A 14,070-nucleotide genomic window follows, 5' to 3' on the forward strand; every position below is an offset into this window, starting at 1 on the left:
CTTTTCATTATAGAATTTATCAAGTCCAGCAGCTTTTCCAATTTTGCTATTTATAATCTCTTATTGGACTTCTGAGTTTAGGATAGAATGCTCAAGTTTCCGTCTTCTGAAATGTTCGATAATTCAGTTCTGTTATCCTCGAACATATTCTGAATATAGTTCAGCCAGTGTGTCTTTAGTTATTCATTTGATGCTATGAGACAATTTTTGTCATTTAATAGTGTTGTTGGAGTTTCACTTTCTTTTGTCTTGTTATAGCATTAACCTTTTTGTTTATATTTAAAAAGTTATGCCCTTTTTAGCGTTTCCATTTAGCTTTACTTACATATAGGTAAGCAAAATCATATTTATCGATAATATAGAATCTTAGAATCTACACCTTTATATTGCATAATTCATTTTTGATTTATCTTTAAATTTCTTGTTATTTACTTTTTACAGTATACTCCCTTTATAACGAACACGGTTATTACGAGGTTTCGCTTATAACGAGGTACATTAGATGTCCCGTGAAATTTCTATTAAACTATAACCTTTTATAGCGAGGTAAATTTGCTTATAACGAGAGAAAATGAGATTGAAAAACGTGTTTTTTACGTTTTGGCCCGGTCGTAGCTATAAATAAATACCCTTTTTAACTGCGGGCCGCCCGCAATAAACTTCTTACAATTTATGATTCTTAGTCGGAAATGTAAAATTTATGATTCACAAGTGTCATTGTATTGGGTTGACCATTCACACCTAATAATATGGGTTCTAATAGACAAGATGTGGAAAGTGTTTTAAAGGTTGTCAGAAACTATCCAAGGACAAAACGCAAATGAAGAAGCATAAAACTGTTTCACATCTTTAGAAAATATGATAGATAGAATACTGGACAATTTAAAGTGACAAAATTGACAAAATAACTTTATACGCTTTATACATATTTACAGAATACAGATTTTTTGTTTTAACGTATATCATTGACAGTAACAGTAAACAACTCTTTTTTGTTTTAATGCATTTCATTGACAATAAAGGTAAACAACTTTGTTTTAAAAACGCCATTCAAACAATATTTATTAGCATCTTATATTGCTCCGAATGGCTTCACTATAGAAAGTTAATGCATAATATGTATGTATAGTGTGTATATGTATGTATGTGTATGTGCATAGTATGTATTATGTATGCATAATATTATAAGCGTCTATATTCTTTGATATTATTGTTGTTGGATATAACAAGATCCGCTTATAACGATGTAATTAGTTTGCCATTTCAGTTCTCGTTATAGAGGGAGTCTACTGTATTTGATGTTAAATTATTTGATTAGTTTAATTTAACTTGAAACATTGAAATTCTGACAACACTGCAACGAGGTACAGTAAGTTCTCTACATTTGGCGCAACATATCGCATGAAAAGAAGTCCATCAAATATTAACTAAAAGTAGCAACATTTCTTAAAATGATGAAGTTTAAAAAAAAGTGAATGGTAATAATATTCCCAAATGAAATTTAAACCAATAAAAATCCTAATATTTAGGTAAACTACTCAAATAGCTCAAAACTTACACTATTTGAAAGTTGAAAGAAACGGAAGAAGATATGAGAATGACGTTGACGTTGACAGACGTTGATAGCAATTTATAGGTTAGCAATTGACGTTTTCATTATATTCTATATTGATAAACAAACCTTTAACCACTTTAACACTTAATTTACAACGAAAACTATATACTTTTAACATGGGTGAACGAAAAGGAGTAAATAAATATTATCCCCCCGACTATGACCCACGGGTCGGGGGTCTCAACAAATTCGTGGGGACTCATGCCCTAAGAGAAAGGGCTCGAAAGATAGACAAAGGTATTATTATTATACGTTTTGAAATGCCATATAATATATGGTGTGATGGCTGTAAGAATCACATTGGAATGGGTGTAAGATACAATGCAGAAAAAACTAAAGTTGGAATGTATTACACTACTCCTGTGTATGAGTTTAAAATGAAGTGTCATCTATGTGATAATCACTTTGTAATTAGAGCCGATCCAGCAGTAAGTACTTTTACCTTTTATATACATTAGTATCATTAAATCAGACAATCTTAACAGTATAAAAATATGACAAATACATAGTGTCCAAAAAATTCCTCGATTTACTTTGTGTTTTAGAATTTAGACTACGTTATTCAATCAGGAGCTAGAAGACAAGAAAATCGTTGGGATCCAACAACAAATGAACAAGTTGTACCTGAAACCAAAGAAACTCAAAAAAGACTATTTGATGACTCCATGTTTAAGCTTGAGCATGGTAGTGAAGATAAGACTACTGCAGAAAGTGTGAAACCTGGGCTTGTTAAACTGTTTAATAGGAATGAAGATGTTTGGGCAGATTCTTACTCTGCTAATCAGATGCTTAGAGCACAATTCAGGGTAAGACTTGTTTTATAAACCTTTATTTAGACCTCAAAATTGAAACAGTGGCAACATGATACAAAAGGGCCAAACATTTACTCAACATAAAGGCTGAGCAAAGAAAGCAACAATTTTGCAATCAATAAAGTCTCAATTTGTTAACAGCTGTGCTGCCTATGTACCTCAAAAAATGAATAGGTAGTACTTATATCAAAAAAAGAATTTGATTCTTTTTGTTTCAATTAGATATATATGTTTAAATTTTAAAGTAGATTCCATTATGAATGCAAGGATTGCCTTGAGAGACAAACAGATTACAAGGCATTAAAGAGATTATTCACAATATTGAAATAGTCAAAATTTACAAACTCTTTGCTAAAAAATGAATTCTAGATGAGGTTACATAGACAGTACTTTATTACTACTTGTTTTTTTATAAATACATAAATTGCAATTTATATAGTATATAGTTTGTGTATTACATTTGCTGAAATTATAGTTTTATGTATATCTTTATAATCTCTATTTGTAATGACGTAAAAGTTCTAGTGCATTAGTTAATGAAGTTAATATTATATCTTATATATGCAATGATAAATCCCATATTGTTTGTTTGCAAATGGTAAATGTGCTGAAAAAGCTTTGACTTCACTGATCTTGTCAAACAACTGTTTACTGGATCAGCAATAAGAAGTGTCTTAGATCACTTTCTGTATTATATATTTTCATGAATATCATTCAAAGTTGTTCCAAAATTAATATACTAATATATATTTTTTTACAGAAGGCCAATTATGAAGCAACACAAAAAGTAACTCATGATCAAGTTCTTCTAAAAAAATCCAGCCTAGACATTCCTCTTTTACCTGAAAGAGAAGAAGACAAAAAAGTAGCATCTCTTCTGAGCATGAAACTAAAACCATCAAAGAGTATAGACGAAAATATGGAAACTATAAGAAAAGAAATCATATCACAGTCATCGCTGCCTACGTCTAACTTTTCGAGAAGTAAAGAGGATAAAGCCATGAAAATTTTAAATCAAAGTAAAAAAGATTTGGGAATAATCAAGAAAAGAGATAATAAGACTGAAACTGAGGAGAAGGATGAACCCAAAAAGGCAAAAACATCATTAGTTGGAGATTATGGATCAACAAGTGAATCAGAATGAAGATATACCAATGTTAGAGAATGTATCTGTTGATATAAAAAAGGAGTGAATCAAGATCTAATGTTCAAATGAGTGAGAGTTGGTTAAATAAACAAACCGCCAGTTATGAGCTATCTGAAGCAGAAGAATAAATCCTGGTGATTTCTTAGATAAGACTACAACTACATCGAACGGCAAGACAAGAGCCAATTATAGAAGTTATAGTATATATGCAAGACCTACCTTAAAAGTTACAATCTTGTGAAAAAACGTTAATTTAATAAAAAATATGTTGCTTATGGTAAGAATTTCTTTTGTACAAGTACTTAAAGGAATTGTTGAATTGAGAACTTAGAAATATCAATGTTTCCTTATCTTGAGAAATTAAACTGCACAGCCCAAATTAACATTACAGAAAATTAAGAAAAGAAAAACCTTACAAATTATTAATTTTATTTTTTGTTTCGTTTCAAAACTTGCCTCTGCAATATTGTTTCCAAAAAACTGGTTAACTTTCAATTCTAAACTGTTTCTGATATTCATTTATGAAATACTCTCTAGTTATTTTCCTTTCTTTGTCCTGCTTACATGGAAACTAGATCAGATGTCCTAACAATCCTTCCTATCCTTTTGGCGGCCAAAAATATCCTTGTCTATGATTCTCCCGATGAATAATAACTTATTTGTACTTACAAATACTGCAAAACTGAACTGCTGCAACTTCTTTCAATCAGCATTGATAGACCAGAGCTGCTACCACTTTTTAACTCTTACTCACAAAAAAAAATTACTGTTACACTGTTCAAAACTACCTGCACTAGATCACTTCTCAGTATATGATGTTACTCCTTCTAAGGTTAGCTACAAATAACTCTCTACTCGGCTTCCAACATTCATCAAACAATCCAAGATTTCCTTTTACCCTCTGTTTGCCACCAATCATTTTTAAGTCTTTCATAAAAACCCAAACTTCCAGAGTTCTCAAGAAATCACTAAAATTTCTCATTTTTGTTTTCAATAAACAAATCCAGCAACGGAATTGCTTTCCGTGTATTTTTTTAGTAGTATGGATGTATGAGAAAATAATAAATATAGATAGGTAACAAAGATATATATTTTCAAGTAAAAATATTAAAAAATATAATGTTTAAAACTTAATGAGCTTTTTAAAATGCTGCAATTCCTGTTATTCCCCTCCCTAATATTAAAGCGTGAACATCGTGAGTACCTAAAAACAAAATAAAACACTTTAGGTATAATTGAATGTTAAATTGATAAAATAAAGCAAAATTTTAGTACACTTATGTATAAGTATGCAAAATGTATATGCCAATTCTTGATCTAACAGTTTGTTCCCATGTATTTGATTTTACCAAAAGCTGTCATCCCAATCTCACTCTCCTGTATACTTTGATATCTGAATTTGTGTCCTATTATTATTTTTTTGATCTAAATAAATGTATTTGATCACAACATGTTCCAATTTCCTGTTGTTTATTATGATTTCTTATCGTCTGGGCTCATCACTTTTATTTTTTTATATTTCACCTATTTGGTTTTTATTACCTATTCCAAATTTTCCTATGAACTTTTGTAGAATGCACCTTGCCTGGAGAGGAATGCTGTTGGAACACTTCCACTATCCTAAATACCTGAGTGTTACTTTGAATAAAGCATTCACGTATAAACAACATAATAAAAGTCTGTCGGAAAAATAATCTCCATAAAATAACAGGCTCGAACTGGGGTGTCATACCCCAACTACTGAGGAAAACGGCGCAGGCAGTCTCTTCTTCTGCTAGCTGTTATACTTCTTCAGGCTGGTTTAAGTCCGCTCATGTCAAAAAAGTAAATGTAGCATCTAGAAATTTATTAACAGACTAGGACTGGAACTATCGGATGTAAAGACAACTTCCAGAGATGGGGATTTAGTAAATTTTTAGTAGTAGATATTTTAAGCTACTTAGCTAAAACTATTTAGTTAAACTTACCTTCATAAGTATTAACAGCTTCTAAATTCATAACATGCCTAATAATGTGATACTCATCAGATATTCCATTACCACCTAACATATCACGAGCAATTCTTGCAATTTCCAATGCTTTTCCTGCGTTGTTTCTTTTTAGTAAGGAAATCATTTGGGGCGTATGCCTAAAAATATAAAAACAATGCTTGTGTATTTTTAAAGATGCGAAATGAAATGGAGATTTATAATAAATTTTACATATTTAACTTTATATATATATATATATATATATATATATATATATATATATATATATATATATATATATATATATATATATATATATATATATATATATGTATATACGATTACATATTTACAGATGTCAGGACAAGCTACTTGCGTAGGTTTTGCATCCATGAGTTTCTTCTCCTATTCTTCTAATTTTCCTATTCATTTTTCTGTTCTAGTCTTGTGAGTATACTCATGGTTAGGTCATCATGAAAATTTGGAAAGTATCGCGTCTTAAGACAAGTTATGCTGAGATAAAATACTGGCTAAAATTAGAATAATTTTAAACTCACTAAAACAGGAGCTACAACAGGTCATAAAGTTTGCCCAGCTTCTTTTTCTGTATCAAAATACTTCAGCACCCTTAACAGCAATAATTATTCTTTTTCAGAAAATTTTGGCATATAAATAAACTTTTCCTGAATATAATTAACAAACTCCAAATGCGAAATATTTAAAATTGTTAAAGAAACAGATATAAGTACAAATATATTTTTCCAGGTTAAAATTACAACGCCAGTGCTGGACAACTTCACAGACGACTTTGGCATTTCGAGGTTAGATAGTATAGTATTAAATATCATTAGCTCAAAAAACGACAGTTTCTTATTCGAATATTCGATTCCAATGGTTAGGGATTGGATGTGGTTAAACGCCAACCAATAAAATATCAGTACATAAATATGCTTTCTGAAAATATTTGGATAGTGCAATATGTTGCTTTTCTTTGAGAAATCACAAAAATACAATTTTTGTCGCTATTTAACGTATAGGAAAGAAATGGCACTGAATTGAGAAGAGTAAGTTTTTTTTCTTCTGGTCAAAGATAAGTGTATTTTACTTATTCGTTAATCGCCAGTATCATTGAAAAACAAAGTAATTTAGAAAGGCATCATAAAACTATGCACAAAAACTATAAAATGGATTTTCCACAAAAAAGTGTGTTATCAAAATTAAATGTATTTAAATACAATAGTTTACTAGCAGTCAATATTTACTAAACCTAAACCGATATAAAACTTAACTTACAAATTTTGATCCTTAAGTCTACCAGCTTGGTAGCATCCCATCAATCCCAAAGAGATTTCTGTCACCATGTCCGCCATCTTTTTCTGTATCAGTTGGTTTGCCGCCAAAGGTTTGTCAAACTGATGACGTTCCAAAGTGTAATTTCTTGCAATTTCCAAACAGGCTTCAGCAGCTCCGAGTGCTCCCCACGCAATACCATATCGTGCGTTATTCAAACATCCAAAAGGCCCACTCATACCAACGGCATTTGGTAGTAAATGATCTTCGGGCACTTTTACATTATCTAATAGTATCATACCTAAAAAATAATGACAATTTGGAAATAATTGCTATTAACATATGTAGTATACGACGGCAGCCCGATAAGTATTTAGCCTCACCGTCCAACGGCGCCACTATCGCAAGATAAATTTTCTATCGTATAGTAAATTCGCGCAGAAGGCTAATGTCAAAATTTCAGCCGAATCAGACTCATAGTTTTGTTTTGACCGCGTGTAAAAACGAGGTTTCCCGCAGATTTAAAAAAAAAATGGAAAAAGGGCAATATCGGTCGGTGATTTGATTATTTTTTTGGAGAGGAAATTAAAGAGCGCTTTGATGCTGTGTACAGTAATTTTTTTCCTACGATAGCAGGGATTTTTAAATTTGGTTTAAATTGGTTAAACTTTTAAAATTGGTTTAATGAGTTTCAACGTGTTTGCTCGTCGGTTTTTGATAAACCACGCCCAAGTACCCCGAAAACGGCTACCACAGAGGATAATGTGACAAAAATCTACGATTTCGTATTGGCAGACATCCAATTGAAGGTGCGCGAGATAGCAAACACCACAAAAGACACCGCTTGGGTCACACCGTGCATAAAATTTTGGGCACGAAAAAGATATCGGCGCGATGAGTGCCACGTTTGTTCAGTCCAGACAAGAATGACGCTTTTTAAGCGCAAATTCGAAGGAGTTTCTGTGTCGTTTCGTAACCTTCGAGGAAACCTGAATCTATTTGTTCACGCCACAGATGAAGAAACAGTTGACTTCACCCGGCAAACGAGTTCCGAAGTGGGTGAAAACTGGTCACCATTATCCGGAATTCATAAGCTGTGATATATATCGACTTCCTGGAGAAGGCCAAATGGCACAGGGTTCCACTATGCCGAATTATTGGGCCATTTCAACACCGAATTGCAGAAAACGACCTCATTTGGCGAAGAAACAAGTGCTTTTCCACCAAGACAATGCACCAGCTCACACCTCTGCCGTCGCCACGTCGCCAAATTGGACTAAAAACTGCTGCCCCATCCACCGTATTCCCCAGATTTGGCCCCGTGCGACTTCTTTTTGCTTTTAAACTTAAAAGTCAATCGCCGAGCAGAAATTTTAGTCGAATGAGGTCATCGCCTAGAGGTCTATTTGGCAGATCTCGAAAAACATTGAGATAAATCGCAACTTTTCCGAAATTTTCATTTTTCTTTTGTACGCTACTAAATACTTATCGAGCCGGCCTGATATTATGATTATAGACAAATAGATAATGGAATACCTGTAGTTGACGCTCGTAAAGAAAATTTTCCTTCAATTTTAGGAGCTTCTAAACCTTTACCATGTTCCTTTTTATTGATTATAAATCCTCTTATTTTTGAATCATCGCATCTTGCCCAAACAATAAAAATATCAGCTATTGGAGAATTTGTTATCCTAAAAATGTGATTTTATCTTTTGCTTATTTAACATTATGTCAATTACTTACCAGGTTTTACTGCCGTTTAAAGTATAGGTTTTGGAAGATGAGTCGTATTTAGCTCTAGTCTCCATTTGTCCTATATCGCTTCCATGATTAGGTTCAGTTAAACCAAAACAGCCAATATATTCGCCTTTGGCTACAAAATATTAAACAAAATTTAGTATACACTTCAAAATTAAACAGAAAATTCAAAATTAAAATCCACAGAAGTGGAATATTAAGTGAATAGAACAAACAGAACCGCCGGTTGCCTGAATGAAACAATATGGAAAAATAACGCGTACGCGACCTGGCACAGAGAGGACAAAAAGGATGTTAGAAAAAGGAGAGATGAAAAAATTTTGGAGAGATGGTAAGACACTATGGGACAGAGCTAGGAAGTACAGATATACGACGTAGATGCATGGTGAAGAACATCAAGAACTGGGTATGAAATAGAAGAGTAGAATGGGACGATCATAGTTCCCCAAAAAGAAGACGATCAGTAGGAAGACCACGAAAAAGATGAAACGACAACTTACTGGAGGCACACTGAAAAACAGAGAGAGTAATGTCTACATAAAAACAAGAAAAAGAAGACTTTTGTTTGTTTCTGTTTTATATTTTTCTCCATCCACTTTAGGCTTCACCAAATGACTGATATAACATTTTTTAAAGTGATTTTTATAGAAATTTTTATAACAAATTTTGATTTTTACCTAAAGTTACCCAATTTGTCACACACACACAAAGCCTAAGTAATTTTATAGGAACTTACCTAATTTTGGTAGGTATTGCTGTTTCTGTTCTGCACTTCCATACGAATATATAGCGCCCATGGCTAAAGACGATTGAACACTAAACGCTGATCTGTAAGAGCTATCAACTCTCTCAACTTCACGTGTTAACAGACCATAGGCAACATTAGATACTCCTGCACATCCATATTCTTTTATTGTACATCCCAAGACACCTAGTTCGCCTATTTCGTTCATAATTTCCCGATGAAAAACTAAAAGAAATATATTTAATAGAGCAGAGCTTTCCAAACTGTGCATCGCGACGACCTGGGGCGTCGCTGCGTTATCCCAGGGGCGTCACGTGTTAGCGCGGACTTTTAATACAAAAAATATATTTATTTGATTTTAAATGAGTATAAAATATATGTATTAATAAATAAATCAAATAAAAAACTTAACATCAAATCGATAGACCCTTGAATTATCCGAAATTATTCAAAAAATTGTTCAATCCGAAAATTATCTGATGGTCCACGAAATTATGCGAAAATCGGATAATTATCCGGACATTGGCAATAATGGCCTTTGAAATGTGGGTATATCGTAGAATGATAATCCACAAATGTCTCAATATTGACAGAACTCGACATCAATACTAGGCTTACCACAATCATCAACCAAAATATATTGAGGTACTTTGGACACATTACCAGACGAATGGAAGGCATGGAGAGGTTGGTGGTTTCACTTTAGTAACTAAAAAAAAATGGATAGAGCTGTCTCAAATATTTAAAAATAAAACTACAATTGACAGTGCTCATCAAAAACTTCTCGAAATTGAAAAACAACAGTGGTATAATGTAATAAAAATAATAATTACTGTTATTCAATTTTAATCTACACAAAAATTTAGCTTTTTGTGGGCAAAATAGTAAAATATTTAAAAGATATACCTAAGGGTATTTTTTTAAAGTGCATAGAGATGATAGATAAATTTCTGATATTTACTGTGTCACAGAAAGTTTACTAGGTAAAAAAATGCCCTCTTATTTTGGTGATAAAATCCAAAATGAAATTATATGTGTTTTGGCTAATGAAATACAAAAATCAATTTTGCAGCTTTGCAAGCAGAATAAATACTTTTCAATCATATTAGACTGCACATATGGAACAAATAAGTATTAACATTAGATTTGTCCACTTTAACGACTGCTCTAAAAAATTAGAAATACGAGAACATTTTTTATGGTTTAACATAATGGTGGCACTGGGTCTAAGTTAGTTTCATTGCTTCAGGATCAAGTAAATTGTGACAATGAAACAGTGAGGAACACAGGTTATGTCTGTATAGCAGATAATATTAACTAAAACTTAGCAACCAACTACTGAATGAACTAAGAGCTTCCAACAGTTTTGATGACTGGAGAAGTATATTCTTAGTTTTTTTGGTTGATGATTCTATTTTACCGAATTTTAAATGAAGAGGTAAAAGCAATTTACTTTGTGTATATGAAAAAAATGTTTACCTTCTTTCCTATTCGCTTCTATAACTCTAGGCATAAGTTTTTCTTGGCAATAGGACCTAAATTGGTCCCTTACTAATTTTTCTTCATCAGTTAGTTGTGATTCAAGATTCAGTGGGTCTTGCCAATTGAATGGAGCTGTAATTAGAAATTATGCTAATCAAACAAATTAATTTTCATTACACCTATTACATGACCGTGACCAGAATACATGTCAGCCTTCATAAATTATGAGATATGCCACAAGGTATCAGATTGGGAAGAAAAGAAAAATGTTATTAGTAGAATATAAGGGTAGGAGCTAGTGAGTTCTAGGAAGCTTTGAAATGTACATCAATGGATTCTGATTCAATTAGTGATTAATGTACAATGTATATTAGAGGGCGATTAACATTATTTTTTTGTATTTTCCATGTAAAAGTGATTATTTTTCACAGGGATTTAATACTAATACTGAGGGGCATCAAAATTTTGTTGTATGATGAATGCAAATAACTCAGTGTTGGACAGTGTTCTCAGTTATACAAAACATAGTTTCTTATAAGCAATAAAAATTTCACAAGATTATAATTTATTATAAACAGTGTAGAATAGCTGTACAAAAATTAGCAATTTTTTCTAAGATTTTTACTAAAATATGGTGATTTTAACAAAGTATACTTGAAGTTGTGGTATCATAAAACTTATATAGCAACTATAGTAAAAGATAGTTTTAGAATAGACTAAGTAGAAAAATTGTACACTTTTTTGTAATGGAAAGGGACTTTCAGTGCTTTTGTAGCTAAATATTAGATTAGGTGATCTTATTAAACAAAGAAAGAGTTATTGAGTGAGGTTTGATGTTTGTTTTCTTTATGTTAAGTCTATTTATACTGCTACTGCATCATTGTATACACCTGCTTATTTATAGTTCATCTATCTTATATTTTAGAAGAATTATTTATATTATAAAATAACAAAACAAAATAATTTACTTAATTTGTATTTTCAGAATGACTTCTGAAGTGGAAATTGAAACATCAAAATAAACATATTTTCAACTGAAATTGTGGTTATTTCTCATTAAAGATAGTAAATAATATCAAAATGCTACAAGCAAGTAGCTTAAGAAAATTGGGGGTTGATGAAGGAAGGTAAGGCAGAAAAAAGGAGTTTTTGTACATTCTTAAATATATAACTAGATTTTTTTACTTGGTAGTGTGCCATAGATCTTGAAATATTACTTACCGAACTTGGAACAGCATCTTATTGGTATATCTGATATGTTAGTTAAGGAATAGTCTAAATTAACTCAAAAAAAAACTAAGAAACTTATTCAATATTATAGCTATAATAGCCATTTTAGAATACAATCTGAAGAGGCTGTAACAGTAACATAAAACTAGAAGAATAAAAAACTGCTTATTATTTTATGTATAAAATTAGTATGTTCGGTATGGCTGGCAGATAATAAATTACTCACAGCACAATCTATTACATACCAAATCATATTATTATTATATATGCATGTTGTAAAAAAATACTTTACTGCAACAATATGGAACATTTTGAATGAGTTTTCTTTTTATGCAAAGAATGGAACATATAGCAACTATATCGACAATAATCAAAATAGAACATTAAATGAATTTATTGTGAGTTTTTAGAATTTCTAGAGTCCTAAACCCATTAGGAATGTTTTTAGTCTAAAGTCTAATGTTTGGTTTAAAAAGGATACTTTTATTTGCATTTTTTACTGCAACTTCGGCACCGATTTTGCTTAATTTTACTAGAGTATTTAAAGACATGTTATTACTAAAAATGAACAGCAGCTATGAAATCAGAAAAGCACTTTTGAAATTGTAGAGAAAAACAAAAGCACTTTCAATATTGTCGTCACTAATGGGTTGTTATCTGTATACTATCTTAACATGTCTTATTTATAGAATATCTCGGAGCGTATTGTTTACTGATTACTTAATAAATCTTTTATCAAAAAAATAAAACAAGTATGTATGTAAAAGTGTTTTAAAATCTTACAAACTAACCTAACCTAATATTTTTCAAAATTGAGAATTCATTTATGTGATTATATTAAGTTTTTGATCGAGCTCTCATGAGCGGAGTAGCTTGTTAGTTTCAGGGTGTAGAAAATATACAGAATTTATAATGGCCTGGGAAAAATATATTCGGGAACGCATCTACTTCACCTTGTTATTTGTAGGATTGTATGTATATGTATCCAGATTTTTCTCAGAATCTTTTAGTAGGTACAGTACTATAGAATGTATTTATATCTGCAAGGATAGCAGCATGAATGTATCATTTCTGTTTGTTTTATTTAGGTATGGTCGGCTCAATTCCAGTAAGGTGTTAAAAAGAAAGGAAAGAGTATTGAAAACAAATTAATTATTAGTTTCATTAATAATATATGTTATTTTCTAAAATATGTCAAGAATGTCTCATTTTCAGCGCAATTTTTGACCACTACTACTAGTCCTACTGCTACTACTATTCCTACTACTAGTATAAACAGTAGACGTCAAGTATTTTTTTATGTATTTTTTAATGATACATTTTTAAGTACATCGGTCAAAAGATAGAACCTTTAAAAAAACGTAGAGCAGAACACAAAACGGCTTTCTGTAATAGAAAAACAGATTCTACATACGTACCTCCCCTTCTAAATCATAATCATTCTTTTAACGTCCAATTTCAAATTCTTCACATTCAATATAAAGTCCTTATGATATGGAATTAAAAACTTTAAAAAATACAGATATAATTCTAAATGACCAACTTGAGGCAAACAGCTCCCCTCTCCTTAACTCATAGTAAAAATAAATCTTGTGCAAGACACTCTGCCGAAACAGCTGTAGTGAAAATAAATTGTGTCTAATAAATTACGTGGAAGTCTACACTTGTAGAAACAAAAGTTTCCAGTGTTTTATTCTTAAGATAATCTATGAAATATAGCTAAGCATTTTCAATAACTTCAAAAAGTTTGTCACGGTTTACCGGCCTGAGGACTCATTAAATCGCAGTAACCGCATATATTTTCTAAGAAATTAATTTCTACAAATTCCAAAGACGTAATTATTTGATCAAAAGTTTCTAAAATCTTCGTGTGGAAAAAAATAAATTCATATTATTTTTAATCTATATTTTTATACCCTACACATTTTTTTGATGCCTCCGCTAATGAGACATCGAGTACACAGAAATATAATGGCTTTAGAAGTTGATATATTGCTAATTTCACACTTGTTTCGGCAAAA

The 14,070-nt window shown here is 31.4% G+C and overlaps 2 protein-coding genes across 2 annotated transcripts; one reads left to right on the forward strand and one right to left on the reverse strand.

Annotated features, from left to right (window-relative positions):
- Positions 1-1,627: 1,627 nt before the first annotated feature.
- Positions 1,628-4,529, forward strand: LOC140447209 (coiled-coil domain-containing protein 130 homolog). Its single transcript, XM_072539724.1, has 3 exons — positions 1,628-2,043; positions 2,161-2,421; positions 3,188-4,529. The coding sequence occupies exons 1-3, from the start codon at positions 1,732-1,734 to the stop codon at positions 3,569-3,571; spliced, it is 957 nt and encodes a 318-aa protein (XP_072395825.1). The 5' UTR covers positions 1,628-1,731; the 3' UTR covers positions 3,572-4,529.
- Positions 4,530-4,646: 117 nt separating this feature from the next.
- LOC140447208 (glutaryl-CoA dehydrogenase, mitochondrial) lies at positions 4,647-12,836 on the reverse strand. Its single transcript, XM_072539723.1, has 9 exons — positions 12,531-12,836; positions 12,041-12,070; positions 10,817-10,951; positions 9,329-9,562; positions 8,578-8,707; positions 8,371-8,525; positions 6,838-7,135; positions 5,542-5,702; positions 4,647-4,778 (listed from the first exon to the last, which is right to left on the reverse strand). The coding sequence occupies exons 1-9, from the start codon at positions 12,598-12,600 to the stop codon at positions 4,717-4,719; spliced, it is 1,275 nt and encodes a 424-aa protein (XP_072395824.1). The 5' UTR covers positions 12,601-12,836; the 3' UTR covers positions 4,647-4,716.
- Positions 12,837-14,070: the final 1,234 nt, after the last annotated feature.

This window comes from Diabrotica undecimpunctata, chromosome 8, assembly GCF_040954645.1.
Source record: "Diabrotica undecimpunctata isolate CICGRU chromosome 8, icDiaUnde3, whole genome shotgun sequence".
In the NCBI taxonomy this organism is placed as follows: domain Eukaryota; kingdom Metazoa; phylum Arthropoda; class Insecta; order Coleoptera; family Chrysomelidae; genus Diabrotica; species Diabrotica undecimpunctata.

Excerpts from the sequence above, each read along its gene's own strand:
- LOC140447209 (XM_072539724.1), top strand. The coding sequence starts at position 1,732 with ATGGGTGAACGAAAAGGAGTAAATAAATATTATCCCCCCGACTATGAC. Across the intron at positions 2,044-2,160 it reads TAATTAGAGCCGATCCAGCA|AATTTAGACTACGTTATTCA; the intron begins GTAAGTACTTTT and ends TTTGTGTTTTAG. Across the intron at positions 2,422-3,187 it reads TGCTTAGAGCACAATTCAGG|AAGGCCAATTATGAAGCAAC; the intron begins GTAAGACTTGTT and ends ATTTTTTTACAG.
- LOC140447208 (XM_072539723.1), bottom strand. The coding sequence starts at position 12,600 with ATGTCTTTAAATACTCTAGTAAAATTAAGCAAAATCGGTGCCGAAGTT. Across the intron at positions 10,952-12,040 it reads AAGATGCTGTTCCAAGTTCG|CTCCATTCAATTGGCAAGAC; the intron begins GTAAGTAATATT and ends TTCTAATTACAG. Across the intron at positions 8,708-9,328 it reads GCAATACCTACCAAAATTAG|CCAAAGGCGAATATATTGGC; the intron begins GTAAGTTCCTAT and ends AATATTTTGTAG.